We start from the raw sequence: 21,402 nt of genomic DNA on the forward strand, positions 1-21,402 counted from the left end.
GCATCATTGGCGGTCGGCCGCACCTGGGGAGTTTCTATTGGACAGCCGCTGGTGCCAGTCACACACCCACCTGAGGGGGCGGTGCGGGAGCCGATAGGCGGTGCCGAGCCGGTGGAGGTGTGGCCAAGGCGGTGGCAGGGGCGTGCCCACGCGGCACAGGGAGGGACGGGGTGTGGCGGCAGGGGCGGGGCGAGGGGCGTGGATCCCGGCAGAAAGGGGCGGGGCGGGCGGCGTGGGCGGGGCGAGGCTGGGGGAGCCTCGCAAGCGGAGATTGCCCTTGTGTCTCGAGCCGGCAAGCGGCTGGGAGCGGAGCAGCCTCCCCGTGCGCCGCGGCGCCAGCGCAGCCCCCCGCTCCCTCCCCCCCCCCCTTCCCCCTTGCCAGCGGGACGGGACGGGACGGGACGGGACCGGAGAGGCGAGTGGGCGGGCGAACGGACGGACACGCCAGCAGGGGCGAGGAGAGCCAGCGGGGGCACCCGGCACCGCTCCGCGGGGGGAACCTGAACCTGCCCAGCAGCGCCGGAGCCAGCGGAGTGAGCCGCTCCCCCCTCCTCGTCGTCCTCCTCCTCCTCCCTCCTCAATCCACCCCCGCGACCCTGGTCCTCCTCCTCCTCCTCCTCACCCCACTGGATACAGCGAGGGAGACACTGCGGCGGAGGCGGCGGCGGCGGCGGCGGCTCCTGCGGGGGGAAGGAAGCGCCCGGAGAGCGGAGCGGCGGGAGGCTGCGGATCTGCGTGCCTGGCGCCCACCCAGCCCGAGGGGAGCCCCCAGGATGCGGCTGAAGCCCGGCGCACTCCTGCGCTTCTACAGCCTCTGCGGGATCCTCGTACAAGGTACCGCCTCCTCCCCACCCCTGCCCCACGCGCGGGGAGGGAGGCAGGGACGCCGGGGGGGGGAGCACCGCCGCGGCCGGGGGCATCCCAGCCCCCTCCGCCCCCCATCCCCGCCGCCCGCTCCTGACCCGCTCCCTCCCTCGCCTCTCTGCCGGCTCCCTCCTCCCCGGGCGCCCCCAGCCTCCCGCTCGGGTAGCGCTATCCAGCGCTAAAGCACCGCACGGCTGTTAACCCTTGCTGCCCTTCCCCCGTCAGCCTCTTCCCGCCCTCGTCCGCCCTCCGCGCTTCTCCCCCCACCCCCGGCCCTCGCCACCCTCCCGTCCCCGCCGCCGCCAGTCGCTCGCCAGCCCCTGCAGCCACCCTTTCAACTCCCCGTCACCTCCCCGCTCGCCCGCCGCAAACGTGCCCCGGAAAGTGCGGGTGCCGCCGCAGCAGCAGCGTGAGCGCTGCAACAACATCCCGGGGAAAACGTGCGGGCTTCAGCCGTGCCTCCCCGGCGGGGGGGTCCGTGCCTCGCCGCCGCCGCGAATGCGTGTCTGTATGTGAGGTATAAAATACATACGTAGGGTAATCGGATGAGCCGGGGGCTCAGGAGCGGATCCCTTCACCATCCTGCTCCAGGCGGCTCATCCTGCAGCTAGTTCCCAGACTGGATGTATTCCTCTCTCCCTCCTCCCCACCGCCGCCCTCTCGCCCGCCGCACCGCCGCCGCCGCTCCCCCTAATTAACGTTTATCCGTCCAAGTCCGTACCGTAGCGGCCGCCGCGGCGGGAAGCCCGCGGCACGCTGCTGGGCTGCCGGCGACCGGCGCGTCTGCCCGCCGGAGCGCTTCCCCCCGAGCTCTCGCTGCGGGGGGGACGGCGAGCCGAGCCCGCGGCGCTGCGCTGCCGCCGAGAGTTTGCCCCCTCAGCGGCGGCGGGATGGCGGCGCAGCCCCCCCCCCCCCCCCCCCCCCATTCCCGCCCTGTGGGGCCCGGGCGGGGCGGGGCGCGGGGGAGGTAACGGTCGGGCGCGAGGGTTGGGGAAGGCGGGCGGCGGGGAGCGGCCTCTCTCGGGGCGGCTGTGAGGGGGGCGGCGGGGCGCCTCTCCCGGCGCTCGGTGTGCGGGGTAAGGCCGTGCGGGGGGAGAAGCGAAGAGACGATTAAACTAAGTGACCTTGTAAGATCTATTTCTCACACACACACACCCCTCCCCGCCGTTCCCCCCCTTCTCTCGGCTCCGTCGTGCCATTTCGCATCAACTTTAATACATTTCGCGTTTCCCTCGGCTGCGTCATGTGTCGGGCGATCTCCGGAGGGAGCCGCGGCCGGCAGCCCGCAGCGGGAGCGGAGGCAGCCGCTCGGGTTTCCGAAACACACGAGCCTCGTCCCGTGTGTGTGTGTGTGTGTGTGTGTGTGTGTGTGTGTCCCGCCATGGGCCCGACACCCCCGGGTGCCCCCGCTCTACCTCCCCGGGAGCTCACCGGTCCTGAGGCGGGAGCGGCGGGGGCGGGGGGAGCGCGCCTGGCAACTGCCGGGAACAGTTTAATCGGGCAGGTTATTTGTATTCTTTACCAATGTTTATGAGTTGCCCTGTACGTCACCGCACAAGGGGCTGCTGTGTTGGTGCTATACAGGATTATTTATTGGGGCATGTGTGGCGGGCTGCACCTGGGGGTTGGCTCCTCGCTGCCTTTTACATTGCCCTGTGAATTGTCAATTCATTGCCCTGCAAAGGAGCGGGGGTGGGGGGAATCTTCTGGACTGACTTTCTGTCACCAGTAAAATCGGGGCTGCTGCTGGAGGAGGAGGATTGGATCTTTCCTGAGATGCAATCAGCTGCATTCAGTGCATCGCAGTTTGGAGAGTAAACCAGTGATTAAAAACAGGGATGTCTTTCACGGCAGTTGAGGGAGCGTGCCAGGCAAAATGTAACTCTGTCAACTGCGTCAGGTAAAAAAAAAAACCAAACCAAAACAAAAAAAACAACCATGTTGCAAGAAAAGGGGTGTAATACAAATCTGACTGTAACTGTGTGAAAATAACCAGATTGGGCCTGTCCTTGTAGATGGGGAGAAGCGATGCTTAACATGTTATCCAGCTTGCCCTCCAGGTGTATAAAACATCTCCCTCTTCTCAGTTTTTCACACAATTATTTCTTCACCTCCTGATTAAAACTACAATAAAAAATGCTTAGGTACTCTGTATGCCACACTTCAGGAGCGTGCTGTTTCAGGAGGCACCTTTGCTGGGCACTATTTGATTAAAAAAATAAAACCAAGGAGTGGGACATAAAGAACCTGTAACCCTCAGACAGGAGTGAGAGGAAATAATTTCCACTGCCTTTTTCTCCTAAGGTAAAGGCGGATGGAGAAGAAGAAGAGTAAATATTTTCTAGGGGAAGACTGTGCTGAATTAGTGACTGTATCTGACAGGATATCGAATTCATTTGGTCCACCTTATAGTGCTACTTCATAAATGTTGTTTTCTCAGTTTCTGTCATTTATTTTGGCACAACTGGCAGACACAGTTACCATATTAGACACATTTCTTGTTGGCAGCTTTATACCTGCATTTGAAAGTAGTTTTTCCTTTTGGCTTGCTTTGCTTCCCCAATCTGTGCTGTGAAGTGGCTCAATGAATTTGTTAGGTTTCTCTGATTTTCAGTTTGTGGGCAATGGGATATGCGGGTTTTTCGTCAGCTGTGTACATAAGTAAGATCTTTGTTCTGAGGAGTCAAAGAACTTCTGGATTGTAACTACGGATGGTTCCTGTTAGTGAAACTGAAGCTAATTAAGTTTAAAGACAAGGTGACAGAGTCAAGTTGATGTGTCCCCTGTATGGAAGTGTGCCTTTCTGGCATGATCTGTGAAGTCTTGCTTAAGGAATCCATCCTGAGTATTGATGAAGCATCAGCTGAGGGAAGAGGACATAGAATAATGCTTCTCAGCTTGCGTGTGGAATAACATTAACAGCAAGCAGCCCCTTCAGAAGAGAGGCAGACAAGAAGTAAAAGAGCCCAGTGTCAACTGCTTGCTGTGAAAGGGGAGCGATGGAGGTGGAAGAGGGAGTAATAACATGTTGAGCTGAGAAGCGGTTTGTCAGCCGAGTTCGGGTATGATATTAGTCTTCTCTGCCTTCTCCAGCGTTTGCTGTGAAAATAGTAGGATCTCTGGCTCCTGTTTGTAGCTTGTGCACTGTAATGATTCTGGAGTACTTAAACAATGTCCAAAGGGGTTAAACTGTTACGTATGTTTACAGTCAGCCTCACGTTTTTGGTTCACTTTGGTTTTTTTCCAATTCAGGAATTTAGTCTCCCTTAGACAAAATTGAACGGTGGGAGGGCAGTTTATATTTAGAATAACTCAAGTACATCATCTGAGCTGTTTTTATGCAACCTGAAAAGTTCTTTATTGTTAAGAGTTATCCAGTGAAAAACTGTAATATTAAAAATAGTTTTGTTGGATTCATAGTATATAGATAAGGGTTAAGATTATCCTGGAATTGTAGCTGCTGTAGCCCCCTGCTGTGTGATAATGCAAATGGCATCTAATGCCTTATTGTGCTCTGCTTCTGAGAAGGCACTGGATAGTGCTGTATGTGGTAGCAAATGATCTACTTTCGGTTCTCTGCCAACACCAGGCAAATCTTCTCAACATGGTTTCTTCAGACACTTCAAATGCTTGCAACCTGTCTAATGAAAATAACGTAGGGACACTTTAATTTGTCTGAAACTGTGATCACTGATGCAACAAATCAGTGAAGACAGATAATTGCTTACAGGTGAGACTTTTTTTTTATAAACCCAGCTCTATTATAAGCAGAATTAAAAAAAAAAAATGCAAATGGATATTGCTCAGATCATCTAAGCTGATTTAAGACAAGATTGTCATGCATTACTCAGTATCTTGTGTATCTAGATTCTGTTTTGAATTTTCAGTACAATTTATGTTAGCGAAATCTTGGCAACCCAATGCTATATGCGTAGGGATTGTCTGGACAGCCAAGTGTTGTTACACTAGTATGGTGTATAGCAGGTCAAGACCATGTAATTCTCTTAAGTTCTGTGAGGGTATAGACAATGACAGAACAGAAGATGAATAATTTTGATATAATCTTTATTTGGAATGTTTTATACATAGGTTGAAACATAAAATACATCATTTACTTGATAGTGGCTGTCTTCATACAACTTCTGTCATCTAACCAAGGCTTGGTAGACTTACTAGGTGTTTAGTTCTCAGGATAGTTCATATTTTCTGATTTTTTTTCCTTGATTTCTTAATTTATTGATAGTCACAGCAGTTCATGTTCAGTTTTAGAACATGAAGTAAAGAAACAATCCAGATTCCCTTTGACAATGTTACACAGCTTCCCTGAGGATACATCAATAGGAAACACTCACCTTCATAATGTTTATCACTCTTACTCAAAATATTTATGAAGCTTCTAACATCAACAGTTTTGAAGTTTCTCACTGAAGAAGTAACTCGACAGAAATGTTGAGCAAGGGAAGCACCTCCATTGAAACAAATATATTTTTCTTGTCTATTGTTAGTTATTTGTTTATTTTAGAGGAGTAAACCAGCAAATTTCCCCCTGCTTTTAAATTTACTTAGTTGTGGGTTGCAATTTCATTTTAATGTACTTTAGATGTTTTTAAGCTATAGTTTTTTGTTTGTTTTTTTTCGTAGAATCCTTGGTTCCCACAATGAGCTTTCCCATCAGTCTGGCCTGATCGTACTATTGACAAAATGTGTTGAATGTGATTACCCTTATTGTTCCCACCAAAAAATTAGTCTTTTAATATTGTTTTGTGTAAACATTGGATTTTGAGTGGGTTTTTCTTTTTTAACTTATGCCAGATTGGATGGAGCTTTGAGCAACCTGATGGCCCTGCCTGTGGCAGCGGGGCTGGAACTAGATGATCTTTAGGGTCTCTTCCAACCCAAACCATTGTATGATTCTGCATCACAAATGAAGATTAAGTAACAGATAACAACTGTATGTTTGGTAAAGACAATGACATTTGGATGTTGCCAAGAGAACAGCAATATAACCAGAGTGTGGTTGACTTGTGTTAGAACTATTATTCCCTCTTCGTCTAACATTTTAGAAGTAAAAATAGAAGATGCTGTCATTGTCCTCTTAATGCCTTCTCCAAGAGAAAGAAGGAATACTTCAGTTTTGTTTTAAAACATGAACCTAATGGCAGACTAATTCTGCTAGGCACTCTCGAAACAATGGAAGGTTTTCACTGGAAAGAATGCCACTGCCCTGCTTTTTAAAATACACATTCCAAAACATGTAGAATGGTAAAACTATTAGACATAGCTTAGATGTGTCTCCTCTGGGATTGCATCAATATTAAGGATGTTCTTAATGAACATATCCCTTCTTCCCGAGGAGTTTTTGAGGCGTGTTTGAAAGGAAGAAAGGCAAATAACAAATACCAGTGGCAAGGAGTAAATTGTAAAATCATGATTTCTCTCAGAAATCTGCCCTTGAACAACTTAGCTTTCTACATGGTGAAAACATTTTGAAAATAGAGTGATTTAAAAAATGAATGTGGGTGTCTTTGCAATGGTTTTCAATGTTGTGAGTTTTGCTTGTGGTTTGTTGTTTTTTTTTAATTTTGTTTTTTCTGTGGACCTATTTCATGAACTTTTCCCTTCATTTTATAAATGTAGGTTAAAGAAAAAATCCAATTTTTTACATTTTCTCTTATGTTAATGCACAATAAGTTCAGGATGTGTGCTTTAAATGGCAATACATAGGACACTATTATAATAGCATTTTAAGGGGGGAGAGGAAGAAGCAGAGAACATTTATTCCAGTGACAAGACAGAGTGCTAACACTGGAGGCTGTTTATTGCATCTTCCAGTGTGCTCTCTTAATACTGATGTTTTGTCTGTAGGACTTTCTAACATCGGGAACTTGGCAAAAAGGATTTACTGAAAAATGTGGGTAGGTAATTTTGTTGTAGATGGCCTGGAAGACTCACTGTTTCTTCCTTTAACAATGTCTGTCTGCCTATCGTTCTGTCTCCTTTCCGTAACATTTGTAAATGTGAAAAATGAAATCATACTTGCAACCCTTCCCATCCTTTTATCTGCAAAATGGAGATATTGGGATCTGTGTAAGCCTTATTCAGGAGTGGTTTTGCTGTCTGACAAGTTTGGGATTTGTGAGGGAAAGACCATTCATTCCTAACCATGAGCTGAGTTGTGTTTACTGTTTTCTAGGTTATTCATATGGCTTTTGGAGAGTATGAATGTTTTTATAGCTTTCACATTTTAAAAAGCAGCAAATACATTTTAATATAAATTACTATTAAATTCATAAATGTAACTTTTTTCTATTTTATAATGCTCAATTTAGGATTCTTCTGTTTTTCTTTACATAGCTGTTAAAGATTATTAACTGTCTATAGGCAGCTGCTCTTCAGTTTCAGAAAAATAATTAGTGTATAGTCTGTTTGTCAGTTTGAATCCCTAAAGCTCCTTCAGAGCTGAAGGTTTCTCTGTGTAAGCTTTGTTCACATAGAGATATGTTATTGGACTCTCCAGCTTATTATTTGTTCTGTGAATGAAATTGGGCAAGGTTTAGGTTATTTGTAAAACAGTGCATGTCGTTGTATATGCAGTATAGCGGTTGCCTGCATAGCTTTAATATTCTCTGTCATCATCTTTCTGTAATCGGTTTGTTGACTACCTGTCTTTTGCTTTGTTGGATGGGAAGGATGGTGCAAGGGAGACTGTTTCCTTACGTTAGAGGTTAAAATATTTTGGTTATATTATAACCTTCTTTCATACTGTGGTATATATCAAACAATGAATCTAATCCTAGCAATTGAATTGCCAAATCTTAGCTTAAGTAACCCGAGTATGCTATTAAATACAAAAATAATTTGTGACCACACAGGGGAATACAGTTACGTGTATCCAGATACTGTCAATATATAATGCATTGCATTATTACCACTTCTTTGGGCAGAATAGGCCAGCTGTACTGACCCATCTAAGCCTTAAAACTCTGGCTTTTTAAAGTTCAGCAGTGGAAACTCCACAACTGCGACTGACTGACAGCTCCGAAGAGAATAAGGCCAAGTTACTTCACAGTGGCACTTGTAGTAGGCACTTCGGTATTTTCCATTTGTTCTGATATTTATCCCAAACTGACCTACATCTGCTGGATTAACAGTGTAACTTGACCTGCTTTTATTCCTGCTATGCTATAAGGCAGGAAGGCTGTTCTGGTTGGTCCCTAACGAGGGGAAAAGCCATACTAGTTGAAGCAGAAACAATCAATTTTCTTTTAATTAAAAGATTGTACAAAATATGTTCCAGTGTCAAGCTCATTTTATATTTATCCCTTTCAGAGGCTTTTTTTCTTCTTCCTTGAGTGTTAATATGTTTGTGGGTTTTTTTTATACGTGAAGTTTAAATCTTGATTTGCTAGTTGGTGCATCATTGTGACAAAATTGGTGGATATAAATTGAAGAACAGTGGTTTGTACAGCTTATAAAGAGAAAGTAAAACTTTGAGATCTGAAAACACTTGTTGACACTCCAGGTCATCAACTGATTTTTTTTTTTTTTTATCTCTTCAAATATACAAAAATGTCAAACTGCAGCTGTTTGCAAATAGGTAAATAAATGCATTGACAAGATATACTACTTACTAAACTGATTACTAATCAATAATTAACAGTATCTGAAATCTGTGACAGGTCATAAAATGGTTTAAGATAGTGGAATTTACTGTAGTATTTCTTTGACATGAATTCTTTTGTTAACATCTAGAATAATAGTAGTGAAAATGAGAGAAAGTCTTTTCTGTATCTTTGGAGGAAATGTTAAACTAATATTGCAATTTTTCATGAGTTTCAGTAACATGAAATATCTTGTTCGTTAGAGTAAGCATGACACTGCAGTTTCCTCTTAGCTTTACCATTTTTTTAGCTTTTCCCTTGGACTTGCAGCTTTCTAAAAACTTTACTTGATGTCTCCAGGCTTGTATAGTGTGGCATTGTAATACTATGAAAAATAGGTGAGATTTGGACTAATATGGAGGAGGAAGCTATATAACCATCTTGTTCAATGATAATTTTGGTTAATGAAGAATGGTATTTGTACAGTAAAAAGGGAATCCCTTCAATTTTAAATTAAAACCAATTGTAGCAAAATTAGCAACACCTGGATATCATCTGACAATTAACTAGGCTGTTACATACTAAAAGAGAGTGTGTCTCATCTTTTGGTGTAAAAACAACTTAGCAGTGAATCAGCTTTATAGGCTGTGTTTTCTCTAAAGGCTGGAGTCCTGAATCTAGCACGTTACGGTGGTAGGCTGTATTTTGACTGCTGCTTATGATCAGTATGATGTGTATGTGGACCTGAATAGTGTATAAGTAAGTTAAGTGTGGGCTAGCACCTTGACTATTTGCCCAGCTTCTTCCGAACATACTCCTTGGATTATTTGGAATTTTTTTGTCAAGTACTTGGCATCTCTCTCCTCACTAAATTTAAGTTACAAACATTGGGTTACAAACTGGTGGCTAATGCTGCTTTTTGGTATGTGAAATGCAATGTACTGCCATTCTTAGACTGAGTCAGTCTCATTCACTTCTTGAAGAATGGTCCAGAGCTCACCTAATTTCAGTATTTTCCCCACAGAATAAGTTTGAGTTGTAGAATTGGTTCAGACTAAAAATAAAATGTTTTCTGCTTCCTAAGTCATCTTTGTTTTGCAAACTGATATAAATCATTATTGCTTTGCTGTGTTCTGAATGGTGAATTTAGGAGGTTGTTGGAAGGCACATAATCAATAAGAATATATGGGCCATTTGTTTTTATTTATGGTAGATAAAAACCTCAATGGCTTACAGACTTTATTTATGGGATAGTCACATACGTTTAACATGCGAGATTAATGTAATGTCAAAATAGCTTAGGATATAAGATTGTTTTAAGTGACTAAGCTTTTGCATATTTTGAATAAGGATCACTAGATGGTATGTGCCATTTAAAGTAACGATTGTGGAATTTCCCAAACCATCTTTGGATTTTGAGGAAATGAATTGTATCAGATTTTGTATAGATTTGCTTTTGTCTGTTAGCAAAGCAGGTGATACTTACGTTCTACAAAACCAAGATTTTTTTTTTTCTAATCTGATGCAAAATGGAGTATCAGGAAATCTGAATAGAAGGCATTTGAACATGTTCAACATGAACATTCTTCTTTTACTGTGACATCTAAAGTGCAGATGCATTTAATGTTCATTAGATTATGCCTGTTGTAAACTAAAATATGCTGTGAGTCTCAACAGGAAACCAGAATCCAGTAGTCTGTATCATTTCAAGTGAAAAAAACCCAAAACATTCAGTTTAATGATCTGTTAATATCATAGGCTTATGTCTTTTAATTGGTCATTAAAAACTCTTGTCATTTAAACTTCTTCCAGGAAGGAGATATCTTCAGAAAGAAATGTCAACATAGATGATTAGCTGGTCACAAATAAATGTGGCTTCCTCTCCCCACAGGCCTTGTCTGCCTAGGATGCTAGGGAGGAAAACAAGTTTGTTTCTTGTGCTTGCTGCTTCAAGACTTAATGTGGGGAAACAGCAATAGCCCTACTGTGAATGCATGAAGGGATCGCCACCCTTAAAACTGTGAGGATAAAGGTCTCAAATTTTGATTCTATATAATCTATATTAATGTGTCAGCTTTGCAGCAAGTGAGCTATACCACGCCAACACCTAAGTGGCCTTTGTGGATGATGATCTTGAAAAAATTTAGTATGTCTACAAAAGTGGACTGACTATCCTGCATGTGTAGCTATGTGGTTATCAAACTGAAGCACAGACAGCTGTGCTAGTAAAACTTGGTTAAGGTGTCGGCATGGTAGGAGTAGGTAGCTGCTTAGCAGCTGCTGTTGTGTCATGGTAAACTTCTGGATTGTTCAAAGACACATTGTGTTCTCTAGCAGGGAAATCAACATGAAAACTTTCAGTCAGACTAACAGCTAAAACATCTGCCCCATTTTTGAAAGGTTTCTGCTATTTGCAGAGCAGAAAAGTAAATATGAAACAACTTGCATGACCTATAATTAGATTTTCAAACATGCGGAGGCTTTTGTGATGTTTGTACCATGAATGTATTTTTGCATCTAGAACACGTGTACTATAAAGTGTCAGACTGCTGTACAGGGAAATCAATACAAAACCAGTATTTTGGTTAAATTGGAGAAATGGTCCCACAAATAATAGGGACAGATGAGCAATCCATTCAGTGTTTATGGTGCTTCAGAACAGGGTTTGTATTGTTGCAGATCTCTAGCATTCTTGCATATGCAAGCTTCCCCCTGCCACCCTGAATACACTTGTAAAGTGTCTACATCAGATGCTTGTAATAATACCTGACAAACTTGTTAGTATTATTTCCTATGGAAATGTGGCAGATTTCATTGCAGAATACACATACATATGTGAATATAGATTACAAAAATAAATCAATGGATGATAATATTTGGAAACTTTTAAATAGAGAACTAGGTGGTGCTGTTCTTTCATCTTTGTAGCTTTGCTGAATTCTTAAGTATGGACTGAGAACACCAGGGTACTACTTTTCAAGAATGAATTTAACTCTCTTAAATGTTTGAAGAAGTTATTGTTTCTGATCTCATTGAGAATGCAAGTCTGAGAGCTAATAAGTGCACAATACAACACTTTATATTTTTATGTAGAATAGCTTTTGCATCCAACAAATGGTTTAGTTTTATCCAGCATGGTGTTATACTTCCTTTTATTCTCAGTTTGAATGACTTCAGAGTGAATCCTAATAATTTTTTTGACTCTTTTCTTGGCTGTGTATTCAGGATTATTTGGTCAGATCAGTTTAGCATGATTAGATGCATGAACCTTTAATTCCTTTTCCATTGTTAGTTTCTTAAACATTTTGAAACCAATTTGCTAACAGCACAGAGATAATCCGTAATAACTTGAAGAAATCTGTTGTAACTGTGTAGTAGCAGTATGTAAACCACAATTAATTAAACAAGGAAACCGATTTATCAAATTTTCTTCCATTTAAAAAAAAAAATACAAAGTTTAATTACTGTCTTGTCTCAATGCCATTAATGCTGTAATAGAAAATAGTGAAGCTGGACTATAATGAACTGCCTGGGATCTAGATAGATTTGTCATATCAGTGTTCAGTGTTGCAGCAGAATAATGTCTAATTAGAATCCAACTTCTGTATGTAGCACTTTGGTAGAGAATACCTCTCATTGATCACTGCTTAAACAGGAATGTCGAAAAAACAGATGGGAGATAAAGAAATAAGGGGAAAATGTACTTCTGTCCTGAAAAAGTGATGAAAATGTGCTCTAGCTAAGGCAAACTTACGAATGTGTTTGCTCTAAGTAGGTAATTGCTTATTCAAAGAAGAAGCTGTAGCTGTTAATAATCAGAAATGGCAGAGTGAGAAAACACTTTTCCTTGATGTTTCTCTCCCCTGTTCTTTCTAAAGTGCTGCAATGTAGAGAGGAAACTGAAGCAGAAAGTTTGTCGTGTACTTTTTAAGGTTAGAGATTTTGTAAAATACACAGATAATACTCATAAGATTGCAAATTAATATCCACCAGGGTTATGTTGATTTTTGTAAGATTTCAGTGTCACAGCTGTAGTTATTGTTATTCCAGTGTTTAAAAGGTACCAAAAGGTGTTTTGGTTTATTTTTGGAAACTGCAAGGAAACCCAAACCAACTGTAATTCAAAAAGAAATAACTTTAAGAACCTCTTTTCATTCCAGACAATCAAGTATTATTTGTACTAAAGCAGAAGCCACATTTGAATAGTGTGTGTTAATAGACTTAGTACAAACGTTTTGGTGTGCACCATTAAAACTAGTAATAAAACCTCGCTGCCATAGTTAATTCAGTGCTTACATAATTCTGGAACAAGCAAATGCTATCGGGGACAGTGGTTCAGTTTGCACAGGTTAGCGGACTATTTACTACTTTTAAAAGGAGTGCATGAATAGATTGTGTTGCTAACTAATTGGTTACAAGCAGAAGATTTTTTGAAAGCATATTATAAATTGAAAGTTTGGCTTGTGGATTAGCACATGTTCGTGAATATTTGAAGTACTACATTTTTTCAGTATTTTCTTCTTTTTCAGGAAAGTGCTAGACCACTGAAACAGGTCCTCTTCTGTGCAAGTCTTCCTAAAGAAGCATTTGACTGGAAAGAGAGATTTTGATTTTAAGTAGTTAATTCTTTTCATTTTTTTTCGGATTCAAAGCAAATAAAATCAACAGTTCAATGTATTCTAGATGGGTCTGGGCTGCCTATCAGTAAATGGAAGACCACTTCAAAGTCTTTCTGCACTGGTCCACTCCTTTCTAAACACCTAAGTATGAAACATGTGAAGGAGTGAGGTGTTAGTCAGAGCTACGGGTGTTTTACTGAGAGTTTTTCCTAAGTTACGGTTGCTATTTAAGAATGTAATTTAAGCCAGTTGCACTGAGTCTTATGATTTCTAAAACATTTCCAAAATAATTTTTAGATAATGGATGTTAGTTGGTACTACGATCTGAGGAAGAGAGGTTTATTTTTATTTCTAAACATAGCAAATAAGAAATAAATCTGAATTTTTATCATCTGTTCTGTGTAGATTCTGGGAAACTCAAAGATTCTGAAAGCATCAGTAAAACTCTTATTTGTCTTCTGAGTACATTAAAATAACTCTAGGTTGGTTTTAGGTTGTTTTGGTTATGGTTTGTTGTTTGGACTTCCCCCCCCCCTTGTTTCCTGGTATTACCAGATTACCAGTAAGGGGAGAGATCTGAACTAGGTACTGAATTTTAGGTAACTTTTCTATTTGAAATTACTCAAGTTAGTACTGTAGGTTTTTTTTCCCTTGGCTTACATTGCAATGAATAATTTATACATGAAGTGCAAGATAACACCATATATAAGGTTACTTTTCTAATTCGAAAAGAGAACACAATGCAAAGAATCTTTTAAAATATTTTGCTTTTTTATTTGTGAGAATATTTTTCTTAAACGTTCTTTGATTTCCAAGGTCCCTTATGCTCTGTATTCCACTTTCAGCTTTTAGTTCCTTTTAATCTTTTATTTTATCTCTTTTTCCTGCATTGTCTAGGTTTATCATAAGATTTTATTTTCAGTGTATTAAATGAGTTGAAGATCAAGTAGTCTGAATCAATATGAAATTATCATCTGTCTCAGGCCAAACATATGAAAGCCACTCTTATATGAAAGTTCAACCCAGGGTTTTCTTCTCAGACATAAAAAAAGGTAAAGTTTTATGTGGCTTTTTTTATTGGTGCGTTGGTTTTTTTTGGGTTTGGTGGCGTTGTTTTGGCTTGTTTGGATTTGGGTAGGGATAATGGAGAAAACACTAAACGTTGTCTGATTTAGTGAAAAGAACAACCAAGAACAACTTAACTTCCATTGCACTTATGGAAGGGATACAGGTTGTGAAAAGGATAATTACCTTGGTTTTTGAAGCAGTATCTGTGCTTTTGCTATGGGTGCACCACACTTCAAGTTCTTAGATACTTAATTTTGATTTTTGCAGAGTTTCACTTTGTTTTTATAGTATCCTGATTTCAGCTGGGGTGGAGTTAATTTTCTTCCTAGTAGCTGATACAGTGCAGTGTTTTGGATTTAGATTTAGAGTAATGTTGATAACACGCTGATGTTTTAGTTGTTGCAAAGTAGTGTTTACACCAAATAAAGACCTTTTTTGCTTCTTGCACCACCCCACCGGCACAAGGAGCTGGAGGAGACAGAGCCCAGACAGCTGACCCAAGCTGGCCAAAGGGATATTCCATACTATAGGATAATAAGGGGGAAAGCTGGCTGGGAACTGCTGCTCAGGAACTGGCTGGGCATCGGTCGGTGGGTAGTGAGCAATTGCATTGTACATCACTTGTTTTGTATATTCTATTTATTATTATTATTATTTTCCCTTCCCTTTCTGTCCTATTAAATTGTCTTTATCTCAACCCACAAATTGTACTACTTCTACATCCCACTGGGATGGTGGGGGAGTAAGCGAGCGGTTGTACGGCGTTTAGCAACCTGCTGGGTTAAACTATGAGACTTAGTTCTTCGGTTGCCACAGTTACAGTAACTGTTTACTGTCAAATGTTAAAACAAAACTATTTAGTATAACTTCAGTATAGAGTATGACTTTGGTTTGATTCTTCAGACAACTCATGCTTCAGAGTGCAGATTAAAACTAAGTCAGATGTATATAGAGAATTTAAAGTTGCTGTTAAAGGGAAAAAAACCCTGAAATCTTTCTTCCAAATATGTAATTTAAAAGAAATATTTCATATTTAAAGCAAACAGAGTACTTTCCCTTTTTTTTTCCTTATTAATGGGATCTTGGAACCTTTAGGTTTAACTTTTTAAATGGTGGGTCATTGACTCTAATTACATTTGAGCTCTAAGGCTATACAGGCTCATGATAAAAATATTTTTTTGTAGACTTGTTTCATAGTGTTTGGCATGATTAATTCCTCTTGAAAACCTCTATTTGTGCATAACATTGCAAACATAGGGGATTTAAATGGAAGTTATAGGATAGACCCAGATTTGTGTTTGTGTATCTCTGTCTATGGCAAAACTTAAAATAAATGATCAAACAGACAGGTAAATAATTTTTTACCAGTGCCTCCCCCCACCCTCCCCATCCTTTTCTGAATTTTTTGTGTGTATAAAACTTTGCTGGCAACACTTAATAAAATTCTGAAGTCCAACTCTTCTGCCGTGAAAATAGTTATCCAAACTTAATAAAAGATGATTGTATCTCTTCATCTGTGGTGGAACTATTATTTGCAGTTGTTTATTTTTGTTGTGAGACACACAAGCATTGTTATCAATGCTCAGGTAAAACCAGGATTTTGTTAGTGTAACAATTACTTGTATGTTGTCTGTAATTTTTTGCAATTTCAGTTTGATTTGTAGGTATGTGCATGCTGTATACCTGTTTGTGAAAAGTCAAAGATGCAGTCACAGTGTGTAAAAAGTCAGTCATGCGACAGTGTTGGTATTTTTATCAGCTTGCCAAGTGCATAAATTGTGTATCTTGAATAATTGCTGTATAGAAACCTCATGTGTATAACAGGACCATTTTATTTATGCTCGTTTGTCAGCACCTGCATCCCAGAATCTTTATGTTAAATAAGGACTACTATTTTGCACTTTGCACCTGTGCATGCTGTTAAATTTTCTGAGGACGCTGGCAAATCAAAACTTCTTCCCCCCCACCCCCCAAATCTGAGACTGTGGAAGTACTGAAATACGTTCACTGAAGTTACACAATATAAAGCTTTTAGCCATCTAAAATATTGCCTAAATGGTGACTCATCAAAAAATACCATGAGACAAAGTATGAAGTAAAGCAGAGGGGTTTTTTATTCTGCACCAAGTCTTGTGTTGAACCGGTCTTATTTTACATTAAGTATATCTGAGCAGTTACAAGTTCATCAGCTTATAGCATATCCATGTTAGGAGGCTGAAAGTAGAGATCTCCAAAGAAGTCTGGGAACTAAAAACATTGTGGGGCTATGGCATAGTTAATTAGCCTCACGTAGTTCATCTTCAATACGCTTTTTTTTTTACTCTTGATGGTTGCAAACAAATTTAACTTTTTGTTAGTATGTGTCCCTTTCTTCTCAGTGTATTTTTTTCATTTCAAATCATACTGTCACTGTACTAATGCTGATCTAGAAATTAGTCTTGGTTTCTATATATAATATTAGTCATAATATAAAGTAATGTAGCAGAATGCTAAAAAATACATGTTGAAATTAAAGAGTTTTGAGTGAGATGCAGGTGAATTTACAAAAGTACAGTACCCACTGTGGGCAGTAGAAATCTATGTGAAATGAGTTGGGTTGATTTTCTGTTATCTAAGTAAAAGTATATGGTGTGTAGTCTGCATTTATTGAATATGCATGTTTTAACAAACATCATATCGTTTAATCATTTCATTTGCACTGCTTTCAAAGCTGGTAGATTAATTGTCCATGCAGGAGTGCTCCTCTGATGAGAAAGAGTGGGCAAAGCTAAAAAGAACCTAAGTGCAGTATGTGAAGTGGTCTGTGTCACGGTCCACTCAGTGGACTCATGGTGGCTCGTTAACTATGATCTCGAAGCACAAAAATCAAGGCGACCACGCCAAGCGGTTATGCTTCAATCAAACAGCACAATTGTATTGTTTGCCCGTAAAGTGGCGTGCAATAGGTAGAAAGACAGAAAGTGAATAAAAAGAAAGAGGATTATAGCTACCAGCACGGGTCCAAGGCGTCCCTATCGTCCCAGGTCCAGGCAGCGTCCCACCGGTCCTTCCTATCGTCATGATCCTTGCTGGGGAAGATCTCCAAAGTTCAGTTGCTAAGAAGGCATCTTTTTATGCCAAGCAACACACCTTGCTCCTCCTCTGGTCCATGGACTTCCGCCAGTCTCCGCCCTCTCGAGCCAGGTTATCTTGCTCCAGTGGCAGGTAGCTTCAGACCAGGAGGCATGTTCTATATTGTTTTCTGGTTCGTTGGTATGACCACAGTTGTGATCCATCTTCTGGACAGCTGCTACGCAGCCTTATTCAATCCCAGGTGGCAGGGAACGGCATAGTACTCCTCATACCGTGCAGTTCTCCTTCCCAGGGTGTAGTTGTTCCTTTCAGTCCCAGGTTGCAGGGAGCGGCATAGTACTCCTCATACCGTGCAGTTCTCCTTCCCAGGGTGTAGCTGTTCCTTTCAGTCCCAGGTTGCAGGGAGTGGCATAGTACTCCTCGTACCGTGCAGTTCTCTTTCCCAGGGTCTTTGTGTCTTGGTGTCCATGAGGACCACATTCCATCTCCAGGTCTCTGTTGGCAATGTTGAGACAATATTGTTCTCTTTAGACCGACTCTTACAGTCTGGAAGTGAAAAGTGGAAACTTCTGAAACTGTTTATTTTTGTGCTCTGTAAAGAAGTCACTTCAAAAAGATGTACTATTTGTTTTGAAGTGTTGATGTCAATACAGCTGAATTATGGAAGACCTGTTACCAGCTAGTTGAAGAGAGTCAGTCAGGGTGTTGTTCCAGGTCATTGTAGGTCATCTGGCTAATGCTGGATGTGAAAGGCTGTACTATGTTCCAGCCTTTGTCCGACTTCCATGAAACAGATGCTTTTCACTGAAGAGGCATAATTAATTTCTGTGAAATAGGTGGATGTCTGCTTGCCATTCTTTAAATGCAACCATTTTAGTCAATTTCTGTTAAATTATTTGTTGTTTGTAGCTGCAGGAGTTTATATGTTATGTTAAAGCTGTGAATTTCTTAGATGCCAAGGTAAGCTGAACAAATGGAAACAAAAGTGTTTAATAAAACAAACATTTCACTTGTTTTGCAGGCATTTGAGATTATTAACCCTAAAGAAAGTAGTTTGAAATGGAAACAAACATAACTGTTAATGCAACCTCCTCTTCTCACACAAACAACCTAAAATTTACAGCACTAGGAGGTCACTTGGAATACCTCTAGTGTTGCACTGAATCTGGTTTAATAATTGTTTTCTTTCTTTCTCTGACATTTCTTTGTTAAGCAGTAGTTCTCCTGTAAAAGATTAGGCTATTTGCTAGCAAGGTGAAAAGGTAATACATCTAATAAAATATGATGGTATGAATTTTATTATGTATTTGAAGTACATCCACTAAATTTGCAGCGGCAGACATGCCATTCTTATTATCAGCTTCCTTAGACTCAAATGAGGAGAACTGCCAAACCAGATCTTCTGATTGTGCCTTGCTAAATACTGATGTTTTGAAGACTAATCTTGCTAATCTACAGACCTGAGTGTGCTCATAGGCGTGGAGTAAGCATCTGGAGAAAAGGGTAAGATTGGCAAGCCTAGAAGAAGTCAGTATAGTCCTGAGGAAGAGGCTTCAAGTTAAATCCAAACCTGGATCATTTTCTTTGTCCTAGACAGTACTGGTCTCAGCAGTTAGCAACAAACTGTTATTAGTTGAGCTTGACATAAGTATCCCATTTGAACACCGCTTCTCTCATTCCTATGAGAGAAGGGCATTTTTTCCTCCTAAAAATGAAAATAAGAATGCCCTGTTCTGACATTGGCTCACCATGATTTGACCCTGAAACCTGCTAGATCAGATTCTTCTTAAACAGGATTCAAAGAATTCTGAAAGAGCTAGGATTCTCTAAGAAATGACAGATACTCAGTTAAGCACCCGTTAAGAAATGTGCTTCATTACTGATAGTTAACTGAAAAATCTAGAAGCAAGCAATGCAAAAAAGGAGTGGAAAACCAGTTTGATAACAGCTTGACAGAATTCTTGGAGGCTGGATTCATGGGAGGATTGCTGATAACAAATGTCTCCTGAACTTGTTTCACATTTCCTTTTTTCAGAAGCTTGAAGTCATTTTCCTCTGACGTTATCATGTTATCTGTAATATATATGTAATTGTGCTCAAATGTTCTTAATTTATGCATGGAAAAAAGTTCTGAAGAGTTTGCTGCAATGAGAAGCAACATCATAAAACGAGTTTTGCTTAGTGTCTTCCAAACAAAAACCTCACATTATTCTTCTTTCTTTAACCACTGTTCACTGTGAACAGTAAGTCTGTAAAGAAGATGCTTCAAGTTTGGACTTTCTTTCATAGTGTTTTGCTAAAAATGCTTAAAAAGGAAAGCAGGAAGTTTTCATAGCTGCATTTTCTTTACTTCAAAAATAAGCAGCCGCATGTGCTGGATCAGTTACTTAAAGTCCACGTGTGTGTGTGGAAGAGCAACTGAAATGGAAGCTGGCTTAAATTCATAATGATATCTTAGAAGCACTTGGAAGATCTTCCTATGGGAGAAGAACTTCTTTTGTTCGTATTTTCTGTTTTCATATAAGTTGAAAATTTGGCAATGGAGTTTTCGTATGCAGTCCTAGTTATAAGTGTGTCTGTCATCTGAGGTCCAGCAATGCCCTATCACACAACTGTTAATGGTGAATTTGTACTCTTGTAACTTTGGTTCAGCTACTCTAATTTTGAAGTTGAACATTAATACTTCCTGCGCCTTATCATGTTGCTTCAGTTGGCTTGAACAGTGCCTTGTCTCATGAGACTTTTTGCTTTGTGGCAAGATAATGCTTGATGGCTTTTGCTTTTTGGAAGAACGGCTTTGTGTGTGTGTGGTGCAGTTTCTCAGAGGCCACCCAGCCAAAGCCCATCCTGTGACAGCATTAGTCAACGTAGCTGCAAAAATATCCCCACCTTCCTGGGTAGCGTTAGGTAAGGTGTAAGGAATGGTTGTGGGTTGTGTGGGGGCTCTTTGAGAGGTGGTTTCTTTGCTTGTTTTTTAATCTGTTGATCCGCTTACCAAAGTCTTCCGTGTGCCTTTTTAGCCAGGAAATGGTAAATTTGGAGAGGTAGCACTTAATGTGGAACTAAGCTGCTGGCTGTGCTTGCACAGATTCGAACTTTAGGAACTTCAGAATATGGCAGAAGATTATTCATTGCAAATTTTTTTCACCTTCCTAACAATGTTCAACTACACAAAACATGTTGATGTTTCTGATGGTACTGTCAGCTGAGGAGAGATGTGGGAGAAATACTGAGGTAGCAGGCAGACAAGCAAGAAAATACGACTAAACTTAATAAGCACGTCTGTCCCTCTGCTGATCACTTCAAACAGTGGCATATAACTGAAAATTTGAGGGCGGCAGTCATCCAAAAAATAGGAAGCAGGGGAAAAAAAGGAGTGGTAAGTGTTTCGTAGTTTGGTGGAGTGGCATCTTTGCTTATGCCAGTGCAATTAGTATCATAAAATTCAAAACCTTCAGGAAATTATGTAGGTCGAGGCAGGCACAATTTTATTGACTTGGGAAATAAAGTTTGAGCTTGGAAAAATCCCAAGTGAAGTACAGTAGAAAAGAAATATTGGACGTATAGCATATGCATTGGGTACTGCAAATGTAAATATCTTCTTGGCACTTTTTGTTTCTTGGCCCGATCATAGACAAAGGTGTAAAAGAGATGAGCATTGCTTGATGCTCCGCTTGTTCCCATTCCTGGGTAGCTGTATACAGATGGTAAGATGTTACAATGAGTTAAGAAATAAGAAAATGCAAAGAATTCTGAAGTGGTGGGTGGAAAGGAGAGGAAGAGAAGTAACGTACAGTAACATGGCAGAAGGGAGGTAAATGAACCTTGTGATCTGAGGCGTGAAGAGGGGACTGCCTGCTGTAAGGTATAGGAAACTAGCATAAGTGATTCCAGCAGGGATCTTTGTGTTTCTTTTCCATCTATGTGTAGCTAGTTCAGCCTCAATACACAGTTTAGTCATAAACTTCTTCATTAGAATTAAGAAATAACAGAATTCTTCATTAGAATTAAGAAATTACATGTTTTGCACCAGCTTCTGCTCCATATACCTTCTGTAATAAAAGAACAAAATATTCTTTAGAGCAAAACATTAAATATCAATATATGGTTACCAATTGATTATTTTTTTCTTTCAAATTGTTAAAGTTTATGCCATCTTATTTCCTCACTTTTTTTTC

The 21,402-nt window shown here is 40.9% G+C and overlaps 1 protein-coding gene across 3 annotated transcripts in view; it reads left to right on the forward strand.

Moving 5' to 3' along the window:
* Nucleotides 1-236: 236 nt before the first annotated feature.
* The window catches only part of CADM2 (cell adhesion molecule 2), a 670,184-nt gene continuing 649,018 nt past the window's right edge, over nucleotides 237-21,402 (forward strand). For 2 of the 3 annotated variants that reach the window (XM_040582919.1, XM_040582921.1), the window contains exon 1: nucleotides 237-834. In XM_040582919.1, the coding sequence (XP_040438853.1) occupies nucleotides 774-834 (61 nt within the window). In that variant the 5' untranslated portion in view covers nucleotides 237-773. The remainder of the gene's footprint in view (nucleotides 835-21,402) is intronic. The other variant, XM_040582920.1, reaches the window with a different exon arrangement.

The sequence above is a fragment of the Falco naumanni genome, chromosome 2 (assembly GCF_017639655.2).
Source record: "Falco naumanni isolate bFalNau1 chromosome 2, bFalNau1.pat, whole genome shotgun sequence".
In the NCBI taxonomy this organism is placed as follows: Eukaryota; Metazoa; Chordata; class Aves; order Falconiformes; family Falconidae; genus Falco; species Falco naumanni.